Source organism: Maylandia zebra, linkage group LG5 (genome assembly GCF_041146795.1).
Source record: "Maylandia zebra isolate NMK-2024a linkage group LG5, Mzebra_GT3a, whole genome shotgun sequence".
Lineage (NCBI taxonomy): Eukaryota > Metazoa > Chordata > Actinopteri > Cichliformes > Cichlidae > Maylandia > Maylandia zebra.
This window is the reverse complement of record NC_135171.1, coordinates 33440651-33459010: the sequence shown is the minus strand read 5'-3', so window position 1 is coordinate 33459010 and position 18360 is coordinate 33440651. Positions and strand designations below refer to the sequence as shown.

The window sequence follows — 18360 nt, the reverse complement described above, 5'->3', positions numbered from 1 at the left end:
TTTTGTAGTAGTTAATGCGTCATTTTTCTTAACATAATTGGTGATATAGGTTACAAGCAAGTCTGACGCTGAACAGAAATTGTCACGCTATGCTCCTTTATTTATTGTGCATAAATAGTGAATTGTCCTGACACAATATTGCGTTTCGCTTCTGTTATTACCATGGTACATTGACAAAAACATATATTTTTATTCACAGGATAAAACAGTTGTTTTGTATCACTAATTGTCCATTGCGATTACAACATACAATATTATTGTCACTGCTACATTTCTGTAATGCTACTGTAACCGGTTTCTGCTTCATCCCGCTGCAACAGTTCGGCCCAAACAGACTCCTCGACTCTGCGTTGTGTAGTGTTTTTAAAAAGACAAGGAGTCTCTGATCGATCGTTGCCACTTTATTTCCTGAATGGAAACAACTGTGTATTATCAGTGCACAGGCTCGCCATACACCACTCCGCACAGCACACTCTCGTATGGCTACGGCAGACTGGCAGCGATTACTGCAGCAATATTACAATTTCGAATATACAATAAAATAACAGCAACAACAAATGATGTACCTGAATGGAAACAACGGTGTATTATCAGTGCACAGGCTCGCCACACACCACTCCGCACAGCACACTACGGCAGAACATCTCATTAGCATTCCGCTTTAGCATACAGTTTCACACATTAATAAACAAATGAAAAGTACATAAAACTGGTGTTGGACATGTGTCCACTAAGCACTTATTACACTCGGTGCCCGTCAGCTAATCAAACATGTTTTATGTGTCTGTACTACTTAGCTATATTGTGTGCGGAACAATACAACTCACCTCTCGTATGGCTACGGCAGACTGGCAGCGATTACTGCAGCCAGCCTCACCTAACCAGCCACACTGAGAGGGGGGGGGAAGAGGGCGCTGTTTCCCCATGACACTGATATTTGTGGCAAGTGGAATAATACCACATAAACACTGTTACACTACCAGCTCAAATTACCGTTGAGCTCAAAGGTCCTATTAATAAACTGTTAATGAATGTGTATTTATGAAGACGATTTGTGAGACTGGTAAACTTATGATACGTACAATAGTCTTTCGTTCTACACGGTGCATTTCAAGGTCCTGCACCCATCCGTCGGTAAACTGTACCTGGGCTTGTTGCAGTGACCTGAAGTTACTAAACTTCATGAGTGTTTTCATCGTCAAGCTTTTTTAGCTTGGACCCTTATTTACAAGCATAACTTTAGTCCACACAGTTATTATATCTGGAATAATAAGGATGTTTTATTTAAAAGAAAATCTCTCTTCTTAGATAGTTGGTTTAGGAATGACATTGTTTTAGTCAACCAATTATTTGACTCAAATGGTATGCTTTTCTCCTATGAAGAATTTTGTTTACACTTCAATTTAGCTATAAATCGTCATGATTATACCAAAGTATTTGGCTCAATACCATCAGGGGTTTGTATGCTGTTTAAGAATCAACCTAATATCACTTCATTCCACAGGCCGTTGACATCTCCCATACAAACTTTTGTTGGCAAGATTTGCTTTTCTAAGCAATCTAAAAACAACAATAAATCGATTAGAGCTTTATTTCAGAGTACCATAACCACGCTACCATATGTTATTTTTTTCTGGAACCGGCTGTCAGATGGTATTATGTGGAACGAAGTTTGGAAACTCCCTAATCAGTTTTTAATTACCAACAAAATTAAAGATATTTCTTATAAATTAATACACAGAATTTATCCTTCTAAAGATTATCTTCAAAGCAAATTCAAATTAGACATTGATACAAGCTGTAGCTTTTGTAAAACTTCCAAGGAATCTACTACACATCTTTTTTGGTTTTGTAACCTTGTACAAGATTTTTGGCAGAGCTTATGTGTTTTTATTTCAGAAAATATATTTAAAGGATTTGTACTGTTTTGGAAATATGTTTTGTTTGGTCTGCACAAAAATCAAAAACAATTCAATTTTGATAACAGATATATGATTAACTTGTTACTTTTAATGGCTAAATTTCATATTCACAAGTCCAAATATTTAGGAAGACATCCCTCTTTCTATGTATTCTCCTTTGAACTTGTACAGTATCTTAACTCTATTAAGAACTCCACTAACCCAAAAGCTATAAAAACTATTGGTGTTTGTGAAAAAATCAAGATCTTTCAATCACTTTGTTCTTTGGCTTGATTAGTTACTTTCCCCCTAGCATATTTATATTGTTGTTTCTGAATACTGTTCTTGTATTTGTTTATCTATGCATACAATTCTTCTGTAAGTACATCACCATTATTGTAATACTGCTTAATTCCATTTTGTATTGTACTGATGTTTAAATAAAGATTTTGGAAAAAAAAAAAAAACTTCATGAGTGTATGCGCTCACTCCAAGAACCGTGAAAGTTGGGCAGCACGCTAACGTCTTTTGTCCCTCTGTGTAAGGATCTGACCCTTTCACTCCTTTGATTTTTTCCTCGTATCTTTTGTTTGTCTTTTCGTCGAGTCTGTCTTTGTACGGACCAGCATTGTTCTCCTTTTGTTTTGTACATTCCTTTTTTGTGCGGCAAAGAAAAAAAAAGAAGGTATTGGAACCGGAGAATGAACGTTTTGCGGTGCTGCAAATGCTTGCATTTGATGCTGTACTTGGATTGTTTTGCCACGAGTTCCCGGCATGCAATGCGCGAAAATCACGTGATTGCTAAACAAGGGGGAGGGTGCATCCAGCCTCCTCGGCTGTAATTGGTCCAGCCCAGAGTCGATCATCACCAATTGGCCAATCCAACACCTTTCATTATATATACCCTTCCTAAAAAAAAAAAAAAATCCATCGGCCCATAAAAACAAAAAATCGCCAGCGGCCCACCGGGCAAATGCCCGGTATGCCCGATGGCCAGTCCAGCTATGCCTTTAACGGTATTGGAGAACTATTCCTGCAGACAACTTGAAGAAATTACATAAAATCTGCCTAAGTTCAAACTGTGTTGAAGAATAAAGTTGCTCATACCAAATATTCACTTTCAAGCTCGTTAGAATTGTACAAACCATAATATACAACACTAAAAACCTTGTGTTATATACTCTATTTCTATGTATGTTTGCACATATCGATATATGACTACACAATTTTTCCTAGCAAATGATAAAGAAATGTGGAGTGGCTCAGTACACTTGTGGATTAGGATAAAATAACTACAGCCTTTAAGACTTAATCCAAGAAGATCGGCGGTTCAAAATCTAATCTAAATCGAACTGTAAGAAGCTACACTGCGCAGTCATAGGCTGCACTGGTTTTAAAATCAAATGATTGTTGATTAAATGTCAATACAGAAAAGGAGCTTAATGACAAAATGTGTTTTCGAAATAACCGTCTTCTCCAGCGTACGCCAGGCAGACGTACGTAAACCGTGCCACTAGTGCGTGATCGCGTCATTTACACGTGCTTTGACGTACTATATGTCCCACTGTGGCGAGCAGGGAGTGTAGTAAGACGGTAAGACAGCCAAATAATTTGTCTCGCTGTCGTATCATTTTGTACTCCTTGTCGTCGTTAGACTTGTCACCGGAAAGCAACAGGTTTTCTAAATGGTTAAGCTAAATTCCTGGAAAAACGGTTCAATTAAGACCAAGTTAACGAGCAGATTAGCATGCTAACGTTAGCAGACAGTACACGGTACGGTTAGCTAGCAGAAATGAATTGAACTCCTTTCATTCAGTCTCAGAGTAATTATCGCTGACAACCCGACAGTTTTTGATGGATAATAAGAGGCGGATTTCTTACATTTTCAAAAACTGGACTCTTTATGTTTTGGGGGTTTTTTTTTTACCCTGCGTTTGTGTTGCTGTTGAGTGATGTGTTAACTGCCAGAACAAAGACACCAAAACAAAGCAATGTCGCTGTCAGGTGTTTTTACTCTGTTCATCAGCACTTCAGTTGTTATGCGTGGCCCGTTTAGTTGGCAGCATTATGATGTAACTACGAGCACAATGTAGGTTATCCAGTCATAAAGTCTTATCTGTAGCATTGCCCAACAAATATATTACGTTTTCAACTTAATATAGCTTACAGCTGCAGTATGACTCAAAACACGTCCCTTCCTCATTAGCCATTAAATTGGCGAACAACATGAGTGCAGGATTTCGATATTAAAATCAGTTAAAGAGCCAACATTGGCACACTTGTAGTCCCATCGGGGAAATGGCTTCGAAGACACAGATTCAGATTGGGGAAAACTACTTATCCCACAGTGAGCATTTGAGTTTGGAATTTCCCACTCGTAATAAATGGACACTTTTGATAGTTTGAGGGTATATTTGCAGCAGCTGGACCTCACATGGCACCTACCTACTTTTTGTTTTTTTTGTTGGCAGTAAGCTTCACTACCTTGTAGTTTGTGTCAGTCACCCTGTTAGTGAGACACTCCAACAAACGGTCCTGCTTTCTGAAGAGGACTGTTTATGTCCCCCAGTTAAATCTGTATGTTTAAAAATGCTAAATGGACTGGTTCTTATAACACTTTTCTACTCTATACAACATGCCTCATTCACACAAGCACTTATTTCTGTCCCTAAGTGGTTTCTAACTAAATTAATACTCTGATGGATGAAGCTGAGAGGAACTTGGGGGTCAGTATCTTGCCCAAGAATACTTTAACATGCAGGCTGGACTAGCCAAGGATTCGAACCACCAACCTTGCAATTGGTGGATGACCTGCTCTACATCCTGAGCTTGCTCCCTGGTTACTCGGGCGAGAAGCAGGGTACACCCTGGACTAGGGCTGTTCGATATAACGATATATATCGGATGACGATATAAAAAAGTCTATAGTTTCATTTTATGCTATCATTTGTTTCATGGTGTCGCAAAATAAACTGTTTACGGCAATATTTTTTCATCGCTTTGACTGTCACTGTAGTGGCTATATTAATTAAAGTTCTCGTTCTCTTATATTTTATATAACCACACTACAGACGGACAAGCGCCTGTTTTTATGCATTGTGGTTAGCAACAATGACGGTAACGCCATCGCGTGTCCATTTGTTTATGTTCCACATAAACCTTTCACAATAAAGCTCAAGATCCTGTTGAGACTTTTCAAAATAAACTGAATCACGTGAAAGAGCAGATTATTTACGGATGAGAAGTAAAAAAGAGCAGCCAGGTGCTAAAAAATAAACCTTACACTCAAACGTTAGAACAGGCTTTCCTCCGCAGCACGCCGTGTAATAAATACTCACAAAGAAAACGGCGGCCGTTACAACTTATGTCTAAAAATGTGTAGTTTCATGCATCTGTTAAAATACTGGACTCCAGCTACATGACGCACAGCTGGAAACCCTTCCCGCAAGTCGAGCTGCCCGAGATTCACAGAATTTACAGAAAATGTTACATTTTTGTGATTTATATCGTTATCGGACGATAGAATTCTTATATGAGATATGAGATTTTGGTCATATCGCACAGGCCTACCCTGGACAGGATGCCAGAATTCGCAGGTTTAACACCGTATGCAGCAGTCTAGCACTCCAACATGTTAGAAATGGTCTTCATCTGTAACATACATGTGGAATATATCTAACGCTCTCTACACAACCATTGTGGATTAACAAAGTTCTTACCTGGTACTTGCAGTGTCACTAATGTGATATCACCTTTTTTGCAGGCAGGATGTTGCGGCTTCGCTGTAAGACCAAAAATGGGAGCCACTTGATGCATGGCTTGACTCATCAGTCCTGCGTGCAGGAGCTGAAGCGCAAGGTGGAGGAGCTGACTGGTATCCCCTGTGATGTGCAGAAAATAATGGTCGGATACCCACCCTCCAGCCTTGATCTTCGGAACGGAGAGGCTCACCTCAAGGACTACCCTATCAAATCAGGTATGCTGGCAGGCATCCAACATGTGCAGAAAACATGGACCAAATTAAAAACTTTTAATTACATGCTCTAGTGCAGAGGTGTCAAACTCATTTTACATCACGGCCCACTTTGATCGTAAGCAGGCCAGACCAGTGAAACTGCTCCTTTCTGTCAATGTAAAGAAGTTACATATTTAAAGGTTTTTCTTGTTGAAATTTCTTTGGAAGTGCGATTTCGGGTGAATGTGGGGATCCATGCTCTGCATTTCTTTTTGCAGAATCAGTTTACCTGCTGTTTTAGCTGTTCAGTGGTTGTTGAGTTGTTTGTTACTTTTCCTATGAATAGCCATAAGGGAGGTTTTTGATCAGTAGGAAAAGCTGTAAAATTTATGGGAATACAGTTAAAAGTCCAAAATGTATGCTTATGCTTGTTTGTGGTGAGCAGCAGATCAAACATATTAACAATTATAAATGGCTTCAAGTGCACATTCTGGCCTGTGAGGCTTTATATAGAGTTTATTTTATGTAATATTCATCACTGTACTGTAAATTTAGTCTTTTTCAAGGAAGCAATTTTTCCTAAAAGCCTTATTTTTATGCATTTGCTGCTACTAGGGAGAAAACACACAAGCTTTAAGCCCTGGGCAAGTTTGAAACTTTTTGTCCTCCACAGTGGAAAATGACTGAAAATAAAAACGGGTATCACTTTAGGCTTCCCCGAATCTTATAAGTTCTGCACTCAGCTTTGAAGTCTCCAATATCATTGAAATGTATCTGTACGCTACACTTGCTGTCTTTGGAAGGTTTGCCCCCTTCCTTCACATAATGGTATGATCCCGGTCTGTCTTTGCATGTGATTGGCCGCATGGTGTGCCCATCAAAATAGTCCCACCCCTGCCTGCATGGATTCTCAGCAGGGTTGAAGATTCAACTTCCACATACCAAGGGGACTTTTAATAATTGACATATGAAATTATCTCACGGGCCGGATATAATTGTATTGTATGGAGGCTGCACATTTGGCACCCTGGGTATATACAAGAATTTATATACCTGTGAGGACAGGTTAAAATTTAAGTATGATTTTAGAATAAGCAGTCTTTATAACTTCAACTTTTAATTGCTTATAATAAAAGGAATGTTTTGGGATGTGGTCAGAAATATTAGAAGCAGAACTTTTTGAGTTACTGAGTCTTTGATTTATTTGCATGCAATAGACATTTTAGGGACATCTGTGCAACATAATCAGGTACCATTCAGACAGATATACATAAGGCAATGTGTTTTCTTCTTCCTTTTCTAAACCAAAGTCTGACTGGGATGAAAAGTGTTGTCACTGGTGTGTCGTCCTCTACAGGAGACACACTCATCGTTGAGGAGGAAAAAAACAAGCCAAAGCCTCAGGATCGTCCCGCTGTAACGAAAGGACCTAACCTCGAAGGTTCACCTATGCTGGCACGCCGAGTGGTCCCAGCTGATAACTCCTGCCTCTTCACCAGTGTTTATTATGTGGTGGAAGGCGGCGTATACGACCCCGCCTGTGCCCCTGAAATGAGAGGTCTCATTGCCCAGATAGTCTCGAGTGACCCCACAGCTTACTCTGAAGCGGTGCTGGGGAAAACCAATGAGGGGTACTGCACCTGGATAAGACGTGATGACACTTGGGGAGGAGCCATCGAGGTATCCATCATGTCTAAGTTCTACCAGTGTGAGATCTGCGTAGTGGATACTCAGACAGTGCGAGTAGACAGATTTGGGGAGGATGCTGGCTACCACAAACGCGTGTTGCTGATCTATGATGGCATCCACTACGACCCGCTGCAGAAAGAGATCCCCGGATCCGACACCCCGCCCCAGACTATCTTCTCGACTACAGACGACGTAATCCTGGCCCAGGCCCTCGAGCTGGCAGACGAGGCTCGCCGCAAGCGCCAGTTCACAGACGTTAACCGCTTTGCCTTGCGCTGCATGGTGTGTCAGACAGGCTTGGTGGGACAAAAGGAAGCTCGTGAGCATGCCAAGGAGACAGGCCACGCTAATTTTGGTGAAGTGTGAAAGTCTTGCTGTCTTTTTCCTCTCTCACAAATACAACAACCACCAACCCCCATGCCCTGCGTCTGGCAACTCTGTGGGTCTGTCTGCTTTTGTGATCCTCTACCTCACATTATCTGGCAACATCTTTGGAGATTCTGCAGGTACTGTGTTCCGCCTCTTACCTGTTCAGTATTACTTTTTAACTACTGTCAGTTCTTACAGTCAGAAATGCTACTGCAGTGCTCCAGTGTTAGAAACCATAATATTCAGATCTCTTTAAACTGGGTCAGGATGCAAAAAATTCTTAGTTGTTGTTTCGATCTGTTAAGAACACTCATGGACAAGTTCATAAACCAAACAGTTTAGGATGTGTTATCGATGCAGAAAATTGGCAGAACTTACCCTTGACGAAACAAAGATGTGCGAACAAAGAATTTTAAAACGGTCACTAAGAATTATTTGCACAGTTATGTGATCACATTCACTTTTGTCTTAAACACGGCACAGCAAGCTTGACTGTTATTTATCATGTTGGTTATGTAGCATGTTTTTATTACTTTGGGGGCAGATGTAAGTAATTCTTCCACTAATTTCCTTAAATTTAAACATCTGAACTGTTCAATATAGGCGGCCTGAGTTAATGCTAAGCAGGATTCTTCTAAAGGATTACTTGATGAAAAATCAATCAGACACACTTCTAACCTCCTCAGTATCCATTGTTTTTGTTTGTTTGTTTGTTTGTTTATTTGTTTGTTTGTTTGTTTGTTTGGTTTGTACAATAACTTTAGCATAATTATGGATCATTCATATTGTCAATATTTTCTGAGTTGCATGCTCTGAATCTGCACTGGGGTGACTCAAAATTTGGCCATTTGTTTAATCCAGAAGGATATGACGACTAAAAGAAGATCCAGGTATCAAAATGTAGGTAAAAAAAAATCTGAGCTTTCATAGGCCACAGCTTGTTTTGATTGCGTAACAAACAGATAACTCATTGCAGACTCCAATGCATCTCTCTGTTACTCTGCGTCCATCGTAGACATTAAATGCAATGATTTGTCCCTTGATTATTAAGCTCAAAGTTACACTGTTTTTTTTGGGGGGGGGGGATTTGAGCTCTGGTCAACAAGATCAATGGTGGTATGAATTTTGAATACAGTATCATACTGCAAGTGCAAAATTGGCCTTTATTTTGTTTGGGGGGGGGGGGTTTGCAACATTGATTGTGAGTGGGCTTGACTAAATAAGGCAAAAAAAAGTTATGGTGCTGTAAACAAAACGCGTTACAAAATCTGTAGCTCATTTTTCTATATTTGTGCCGCAGGTTTTGATGAGTGTTTTTCTTTGTTTTTTTGTAGTGCACAAGTTTGAAATGCTGTAAGAACTGTTTTTTGTTGTTTAAATTAGACTGCATACTTTGAAAAACCATTCAAGCATTATATTTGTAACAAATCAAGGTAAGGCATACAGTATTTTAAGATCTTTTTTCTTTTTAAAGGCTGCTCATAATGTCCTTTGCTAATCAACATCAAATATTTCCATCTTACATTTATAGCTCTGGGTGGATGTATTACAAGTAAAGGTACATTTAGTTTACTGTGTTTTGTATGTTTTATAAAAACTACCACTCCTGTTTCACTGTATGAATTATTTTCTTCCCCCACAACAGGAGTCTGTTCTCACATTTTAAGCTAATCATCCATTATCTCTTTGCTAATTTCTTTGACATACACTGGCTATAAGGATGAAGAAAGCACTTGTATTTAACTTAAAGTCAAAGATTTGAGATTGATAACTGTGGTTAGTTCTCATTGTGGCAAAACATGGTGTTTGACGGGTCTTTGATTGCAGAATTGTTGCCAAAAGCTTCACAGTGGAGCCTTGACTGGACTTTGACTTTGGTTCATATTCGGATGGTGACGGTAATCAATTAAAGAAAGCAAAAAAAACAAAACAACTTATTTGTATGATTTTTTTCCCCCCCTTATCCCACCTCATCATCTACCTTAGGTATTTTAAACGCTGGTAAAAACTGAATAATCAACTTGATAAAACCATGAAATGGCTTTGTTGCATTTTGTATTTGCCATGTTCTCATGATTAACAATAACAGTGAATGTTGCACACAAAGCACTACAGAATAAACTGGATTTACTTGATTGTTGTTTTTTTTTCAGTGTTGTCAATTAAAAAATATAGCAAATAGGATGTGTAAAAGTTGTTTTGTGTTAACTATACTGGGTTTACTCATGGCTAAATGATTTGAAATTCTGCAGTGCTTGAAGAACAAGGTAAAACAAACTAACAAAGAGTTAAATAGTTTTCAGTTTCCCTTGTGAGACAGGTCAAGCTGAGATGATACTTTGTTGCTGCCATGCTTTAATGGGTTTTAAATAAATCTTTAAGCTATTTTTCTTTAAATGGTTTGATGCAAGGGGACAAAGAAGCAGTGTGAAATTTAAAGGTTAGAATCTTTTTGTACATAAATACAAATGGGAAGTAACATAGATAATGCTAATTAATAATTGTGATATTACTGTGACAACTCTATTATCTTATGACTTTATCTAGTGCATTGCTACTAAAAATAAATCCCAACTGGCAAATTTACCCTAGTCCTGTGCCATCATTGTCGGATTACACTACCCGCATGTTATTTTAAGGAACATCTACCCTTTCATAATAGGATTTAGGATTAATTTACTTACTGTTTGACCAACAGTAGCAGCTACCACTGCTACAAAACACAAAGCTCACACACAGCCTAGGAATTAGTTTTTGTGTTTTTCTTTTAAATAATGTGATATTTTAATGTTTCATAAAACACTACAAACCTCTTTAACTCTACAAATATTTCATATACAACACCCCATTTACAGCTTTACAGTTTCTTATTTTGGTCTATGTGAGTTTCAAGACTTGCATAAAGGATGCAATTCATGCAGGAATCAGAAATGTACTGGTTCAGTGTAGCGCTCCCCCCCCCTGAAACAACAGCTACCAAAAAAAGAAGGGAAAAAAATCACTCCACTTACGGAAGTTAACACCAGCTGAAATTCTAACTTCAGCTTGCAGTGAGATTTTGGCTGTGTCCCACATCTGAGCTTTGTTAGCAAATAAGGTAACTAAAGTGCGTTAGCGCTTGCATAAATAGACTTTTTTTATTTGTTAAACTAATTGGCAACAGTTTTTGATTACACTTAAATTGTTCACTCCCCAGATCCTACATGCTCAATTTGCAACTTTTTCTTAATTAGGAAGTGAACTGAATGGATTGGGCTCGGAAGTATTTGCGTATTTGGTTTGGCAAATTTTAACCTGGTTGTGTCTTCCAGGATCGAACCGTGGGTGTTAAACCACGACACTATAGGAAGCCCCTTTAGGATGCCTTTAAGGTGGTATAGCCTCTGAGCTAAACGCTGTAGCGACCCTTTGTAAAGCTTGAAGGTGGTGTACTGCTGCATGAACAAGTAATGATTAACTGCATCACTTAATTACTTAAAATCACGTAGTACCACCCCACCGACACACACCCACCCAGATCACTCGTGCAGTATCAGTGAAATGTAACTTTCTAGCTATGCATCGTCTGTGCTGTTTGAATCAGCACTGTAGTAAACAGCACCTGTTCTCTTTCCTAATAAATACATTAATAATAATTAAGGAGAAGAACGACAATAATAATAACAATAATAAAGTTAACTGAAAAAAATATGTGAAGCGCTATCTTTTTAGTCAACACTTTTTAGAGGATATTTCCTAAATGCTCACCCAAAGCCTGACGCCCAAAAAATAAAAACATAAAGAATACTTTAATACATATATACATGGAGGAAGAGCATTAAATGTTTGAATTACTTCCAGTAACGAGCCGTCCTGGCAGCATACGTCTGACAGACAGAGACAGCAATGGTTTACATTTGTTTGTTTAAAAAAAAAATGAAAACGAGGACTCGCGGGGCTTTAAGGAGGATGTGGCTTCTGATTGGCTAGAAGCTTAAGGGACAAAGTCCCTCTTCCAGGTGTCTCTGAGTTGCGCGCTCACCTTGACTTCAGTTGCACGCGGAGCAGGATATGAGAGACGACCGTGCACGGACAGGTACGCCTATATTTACTTAAAAACTAAAGCTCTGTTGTAAATAGGGTAAGGAACAGTTAGCATATTTTTCATTTATTGGATGCTATTTAAATAATTTACTGCTCGTGGCAGTTATTTTATGTTTTGTTTTGTTTGTCAAGTGTTAGACTTAAACTCAACCGGTATTTAAACACTTTTCGGTGAAGGGGTTTTATGGCGGTTTGGGGCTAATAATGTTAGTTACAAAAGATAGGCTTGGATTCAGTAATTAATGTGAAGGAAGTGGGTTGAAGCCTGGGTACAGTGGAGAAAATGATAATAACCCCTATTACACAACATCCTGCACAGAATTCATCGAAGGTAATAAAAACTTAGCCAGATGCTCTTTTACAGCCACAATGAAAACAACGCTGTCATTGCACCACATTTTCCAAAGAATCTGACACAGCAGTTTATTGCTTTGACTTGTGCATCATAGTCTTGTGATAGCTAAACTCGCCCAGTTTTTGTTTTTGCCTACTGTTGATAGGATAGGTGTAACTCACTTAAAGAGATAACACTTTGTTAAATGTTCTTCGGGTTCATATCTATCTACAGTATGATTTGTTTTGTTTTTTTCAGAGTAAGGGTTATAGCAGAGTGACTGGGACCTAATAAGCAGATAAAAACGACAAATGTGAAAAGGTTTTTCAAGCCGGTCAAAAATCACAATAAACGTTAACACTTAAGCTTACATTGTTCAGATTCATATCCTGACCTGGGACTTTGCGTACTGATCTGGCCATAGGGATTTTTACAATTTTAAAGGGATGGGATGGCATGGCCAACCACGAACAGTGGACAGGAGTGCTTTTGTGCCTCCACTGCCCTATTTGGCAGACCTTGCATCTCAGGTGTTGACACTTATCCAAAAGTGAATTTCTTTTCACCAGGTCCAGACAGGACTTCCTTTATTCTCAAATTGCAGCTACGCTACTATACCCATATAAACGAAACATTGAACAAAATTTCCAAATACAAAGCTGAAACTGCTTTTTTAAAACAGGTGTCATATAGCCTTCAGGAGACTGATTGCTTCTGCCTTCCACTCCCTCTGAAATTGATCCGGTAAAGAGAGATTAGGAGTGGCATGCAGGTTGTAATCCAAGTCACATGTAGTAAGAGGACTAGTTAGATATCTGCTAGAAGCTCACCGAGCTATGATAACCTGCATTTGTCAATTTCAGTGCTTACAATAAAGCTGTGCCCTTGCTGTTCTTTAGCTGCATGATCAGGTATGAAGTCCACAGTTATGCAGGTCATATTTGGATATTATAAAGTTTATATACATTTTCTGTGCACAATGTTATCTATCAGTTTTGACTCAAATACCTAACATCAACTCAACCATAGTGTACACACAGGATTACAGTTATACTGTTATAAGACCAATATCATTCAAATAACCACAGAATAATTTTCATCTCTGATTGATGAAGCTGTACGCTTCGCTTATTTTTATAGTTGACTGTTTTAAAAGGTAGTTAGCAATAGTGATCTGGATATGAACACAGTCCTTTGGTGCTGATTGCCATTTATAGATAAAACTGTCTTTCATATCTGGAAGATGTGCCGCTTAGTTGATGTCATGCTGCACAGATGTTTAATTATTTTTTATCAACATACCAGAGAATAAATTCCTTTACAGTTAGCAGACAATGTGAGCACATAGAAATTACATGAAACGTGGTCAGACCCAATGGTCAATGCTGTGCTGTTTGCGTATAAAATGGCTTGACTTATATTTCCTGATTTTATTTGTTTTGCAGGAAAAGTTTTAGCTGCGCCTATGATTGTCATTAGCATTGATGTATCATTATCACAGCGTCGAATATGACCTATTTTGCTTTCTATTCAACAATTTGGTTGATTTTTTATGAATTATAAAACAAAAGATATCGAAAAACATCCTTACTCATTTGTCAAATGATACCTTTATACGCTGTTAAGAAATTCCTACAAAAGGTTAAAACTAGGTAACAAATGCATCTATGGGGTAAAACCTTGTAAGGGAGATACTTATGAAGGACAGTGTTTTCTATGGTGCTGTTGAAAATGGTCTACAGGGCCATAAAGAATTAATAGCAGGGGAAAATGTGGAGAATAATTAATATATCCCTTTTTTTTTAAAAAAAATAAATCTTTTACTTTGCTAAGAACAGTTTCAATAGTAATTTTATTCTGTATTTCAGATTGAAACAACAGGGTGTGTCACTAACTGTGGATAAGTAGGGCACTAAGATGCCCATAAGTGATACCTGGCCAGGTGACACCGGAATGGAGACAATGAATGGCATGGAGAGTGCTGGCAGCTGTGACAGTGTGGTCAGTGTTAATTCTGGCTTCGTAAGTAACCAAGTTTACCCTCTTCAATCTAAGAATATGTACACTAGTAATAGCACAAAACATATACGAAACAACTTGAAGTAGTGAGGCAAAACGATACTTGTAACAGCTGTAACATAAAAGCTAAAAGTCTATTTCTTTTCTTAGAGAGGATTTCTATCTCTCATTGTGGATTTCTTTTCTAAATGAAAGCCCTGTTTTAATGCGTTTCAGAGTGATGATAGTCTGGAGCACTTGTCTGCTGAGGAGAGGGCCTGTCTCATGTTTTTGGAGGAGACTATTGAGTCTTTGGATACTGAGGAGGACAGCGGAGTCTCCAATGACGAGCCTGAACAACTGCCCAGCTCCAGCAACCTTGCTACTAAAGTGGCTAATCTGTCAGCTTCCATGAGCAAAAGCAACCTTGATGGTGAGTTAATCTCTGGGAACAGATGCAGAATTAGTGACACATTATTTAGTGAAATGCTCTAGGTAGGTGTACAGAATTTCTAGTGATAAATGTGTACTTGTTTGACTTCCAGATTCACAGACATCAACCAATCACCAGAAACCAATCAACAAAAATTTTGATGCCAGGCCCATGCACAGCTACCTGGTTCCCACCCCTCTTCTTGTTGCAAGCAGTACTTCCTGTTCTGTACTCGGTACTAAACCAGGCACTCCTGCAGTCAAAACCGCCTCCTCTAAGCCTCAGTTTACATCTAAAAACAACAAACCAGGATACAAAGACAACCAGAAAGCAGTTTTTCGCCCAACATCTTCAGAGGCTAATGTTATACCTCCTTCCACAAAACCCTCAGTGAGGACAGCTGAGGGTCCTTTACCTAGAGGACCTCTCTCCTACGACGCACTTGTACATTTGCAGAGGAGTGCCTCCACAAAGAAGACCCCTTTATGCCCAACAGTTGATCATACTATAGACTCAGAAAAACGCCATTCTGCCCCGGTGGAAGGCCCAACACTTGGAAATCTCCAAAGATCAGACAAATCCCAGTCAGAGGTTTCCAAGTGTAAGAAAGGTCCTCCAGTTGTTCCCCCAAAACCCAAAAAGTTTCCCACCAACATATCTGCAAAAACTCAAAATGAAGAATCTATAATATCAGATTCTTCATACAGTGTCAAGAATGTAGCTGATCCCCAGGTGGTGAGAGTGGAAGCTTTGCAGAAGCTGGGCCTCCTGAAAGGCCAAGAGGCAGAAAATGATAAAGTAACCCCACTGCCTACACCCAAACCTAACTCCTCCCTGGGTGTAACAGCTGACAAGTTTACAAGAGGTCCAGCTAATAGTAATCCATCAAGGAGCCAATCATTTTGTAATGCTCAAGTGCCAAAAGAGTCCAATAACAGGCCTCTGCAGACCAGTGCCAATTTGCGTCAGTACACCAAACATGACCAGCGGCCTGGGTCTGCATCACATCCTGCTCAATCCAAGGGGAAGAGGACGGCTAATCTGGAGCAGTCTGCCACCCTGGACAACTGTAGAAGTAGTGGAAACACCTCTGAACCGCAAAGCATCAAATCAGCCAAACCAGTGACAACCACCAGGACCACCACAACAGCTCCCCCAGTACCCCAGAAAACCTCAAACTCAGTAGGCTACACCGTGATGGTGGTGCCTGGGATGGGAGGTGATCGAAAAGAGGCTCTCAAAAAGCTTGGACTGCTAAAAGACTGAAAGAGCAGATGCCTGCTGGCATAAATGCAATGCTCAGAAAGAAGCACAAGCGCACGATCAGCTTAAAGAGAGTTAAAGCGTTAAGTGGAAATCTGGCACACGGCACTTTGTCAAATAAAAGCAGGAGAGGAAGCGTTTAAAGGGCCATACACTTATGTTCTGCACTTAAAATATACAACACATAGTCATCTAAAGACATTTTTTTTTATTAAAAATACAATTAAAAATGCACTCAGAAGTAACAGAAACTGCACCTTAAATTTTCTAAATCCAGAGCATCAGTGTATGAAAATAGTATCTTAATGTATTGCAAACCTAACAAAATTCTGTTATATAAAATTTAAACCCTATTGGCTATTGGCACAGGTACTAAATCAAAGACACGGATAAGGGTGTGCCAGAACTGATATCTTACTCATTGTTTTATAAATCACAAATGTGCCTGCATGTTGATTTTTCTTAGAGCAAATCCTCAAAGCACCAGATCAGTTCATGCAGTCTTTTAATATTCTAGCATTTTTTTTTCAAGTTTTGCGGGATAATTTTCAATACTTATGTCCAACACAAGAACTCATGCACCAGTCGTTCTTCAGTTTCTTTCTACTACTGTTTTTTTTTTTTTACAGTGTACAGTAGATTAAAGAGTGTTACACAGCCTTCATTGTGTAACACTGAAAATATGAAACGAAAAACAACCATTTAATTATTTGTGTCTATTCCACCATTGATATAAATGTCACTGAAAATAAAGTTTTTATCTAATATACTGCATTTTAAGCCATCTTTTTTTTCCTTATTGGAAGTTGGGCCGTGATAGCAGCACCCCAGACTACATTGCAGATCGAGGTCACAGAGTGCTAGGGCAGGTTGCGTGCAAACATCACCAATGAGCTTCAAACCTCCTCCATGAGTTTCCTTAGCCAAGTACTTACTGTATGTGTGTTTTACACTCACATTATGCATCTTCTCAGCGCTACGTTCCTTTGTTCACGGCAAGCCATTTGGTTTTGATGGAGATTGCCAGCACTGGTCGTCATAGATACGCACTACCATTATGCACTATAAGTTATAGTGGCCCTGTACTTTTGTCCATATAGTGTATATAATTTCTCCAGTGAGCTCTGTGTCTTCCACAGGGTTTCTTCCCAGTTGGATATGTCCAGAAAACCTCCAAAACAAGGGGTCCAGGAGGCATTATAATGTCTGAATGATCTCAACTGGTACACCTCACTTCCTCAACCTGTATCTAAGGCTGAGCGTAACTAACCTTCATGGGAAAAGTCATTTTGGCCACTTGCATTCATTTCCTAATTCTTTCTCCTCTTTAAATAATAAAATCTTAATATTTGCAGATAAACATTCCAGATTACACCAGTCCATTTGGCTCTGTTCAAAAAGCAAAAACAACCAACACTATACATGAGGTTGGTTTTGAGTGTTAACCCTACTGTTACTCTTCATTCACATCAGTGATGGCAGAGTCTTGCCCAAGGACATTTCAGCACATGGGAATCCAAGCTGTGGTTGTCTATATTCAGCCTGAATGTCTTGATTAATAAGCGAACCCACAGATCCCCGAGGCAAAGCTTTATGACTGTATCCCTGCAGTCTTTACCTCTCTCCTGTTACAGAAAGGCTATCAGCCATACTGCTCATCTTACACACCACTCAGATGATGGAAAAGCCTGCTCAGCCGTTCGTCCATAATCCTATTATCTCTAGCTCCACCTCTGTGCAAACTTAGTAGCCCAGCACTTCCCTGTCTCTATTTTCTTGTAACACTCACATGTCACACTTCTAATTTCTCCTGATGGATTATTTGAACGGCATGATATCTGTTATGCAACGGTCCTGAAGAGCCCAGATTAGCTCGTGGTTAATTATTGCAGAAGGATATTAGAGCTGTGTTATCGCTCAGTAAAGCAGCAGGTCTGCCAAAAGGTATCCGTGTCTATGTCTATTGTGTCGCCACAATAAATGATGTCAGACTCTGAAACGGATACAGTTGTCTGCTAGTGTCTTAATTGTTGCTTAATGTTGTCTGCGAGCAACATTAAGCAACAGACAAAGAAATCAAGCCAGTGTCAAAATGAGAAATAAGATAGTCACAGCTGCAGGAAGGATCGAGTTAAACAGCATTTGTTTCTGCATGTCCTGCAACCTTAAGAGGACTGACATCATAATAAACTTTTCAATATTTAATTCTTATGATTAAAAACTGCAACAACAACTTTCTGTCTCACATATGTTATTTGCATTTAGATAAAGAATCTACTAATTAACATCACACCAAAACCCACACTGGTGACCAGAGATGATGTGTAATATGAGA

General features: G+C 39.2%; 2 protein-coding genes across 4 annotated transcripts; both read left to right on the top strand.

Moving 5' to 3' along the window:
- The first annotated feature begins 3375 nt into the window (after positions 1 to 3375).
- Positions 3376 to 10500, top strand: yod1 (YOD1 deubiquitinase). Of its 2 annotated transcripts, none has more exons than XM_004547476.3 (3): positions 3376 to 3494; positions 5665 to 5877; positions 7214 to 10500. In XM_004547476.3, exons 2-3 carry the CDS (start codon positions 5670 to 5672, stop codon positions 7909 to 7911), a joined length of 906 nt encoding a protein of 301 aa, XP_004547533.1. In that variant the 5' UTR covers positions 3376 to 3494; positions 5665 to 5669; the 3' UTR covers positions 7912 to 10500. The 2 variants fall into 2 exon arrangements, with proteins under 2 accessions (XP_004547533.1, XP_076740362.1); XM_076884247.1 differs by having other exon boundaries at positions 3420 to 3494; positions 5669 to 5877.
- Positions 10501 to 10942: 442 nt separating this feature from the next.
- zgc:158258 (specifically androgen-regulated gene protein) lies at positions 10943 to 16792 on the top strand. Of its 2 annotated transcripts, none has more exons than XM_076884244.1 (4): positions 10943 to 11011; positions 14200 to 14353; positions 14567 to 14762; positions 14875 to 16792. In XM_076884244.1, exons 2-4 carry the CDS (start codon positions 14249 to 14251, stop codon positions 16026 to 16028), a joined length of 1455 nt encoding a protein of 484 aa, XP_076740359.1. In that variant the 5' UTR covers positions 10943 to 11011; positions 14200 to 14248; the 3' UTR covers positions 16029 to 16792. The 2 variants fall into 2 exon arrangements, with proteins under 2 accessions (XP_076740359.1, XP_004547531.3); XM_004547474.5 differs by lacking the exon at positions 10943 to 11011 and adding an exon at positions 11677 to 11989.
- The last annotated feature ends 1568 nt before the right edge of the window (positions 16793 to 18360 follow it).

What these genes read in the sequence shown, in the direction of transcription:
- zgc:158258 (XM_076884244.1), top strand. Translation starts at nt 14,249, where the DNA reads ATGCCCATAAGTGATACCTGGCCAGGTGACACCGGAATGGAGACAATG. An exon ending in TCAGTGTTAATTCTGGCTTC is followed by an intron (nt 14,354 to 14,566) that starts GTAAGTAACCAA and finishes AATGCGTTTCAG; the next exon opens with AGTGATGATAGTCTGGAGCA. An exon ending in GAGCAAAAGCAACCTTGATG is followed by an intron (nt 14,763 to 14,874) that starts GTGAGTTAATCT and finishes TTTGACTTCCAG; the next exon opens with ATTCACAGACATCAACCAAT.
- yod1 (XM_004547476.3), top strand. Translation starts at nt 5,670, where the DNA reads ATGTTGCGGCTTCGCTGTAAGACCAAAAATGGGAGCCACTTGATGCAT. An exon ending in GGACTACCCTATCAAATCAG is followed by an intron (nt 5,878 to 7,213) that starts GTATGCTGGCAG and finishes CGTCCTCTACAG; the next exon opens with GAGACACACTCATCGTTGAG.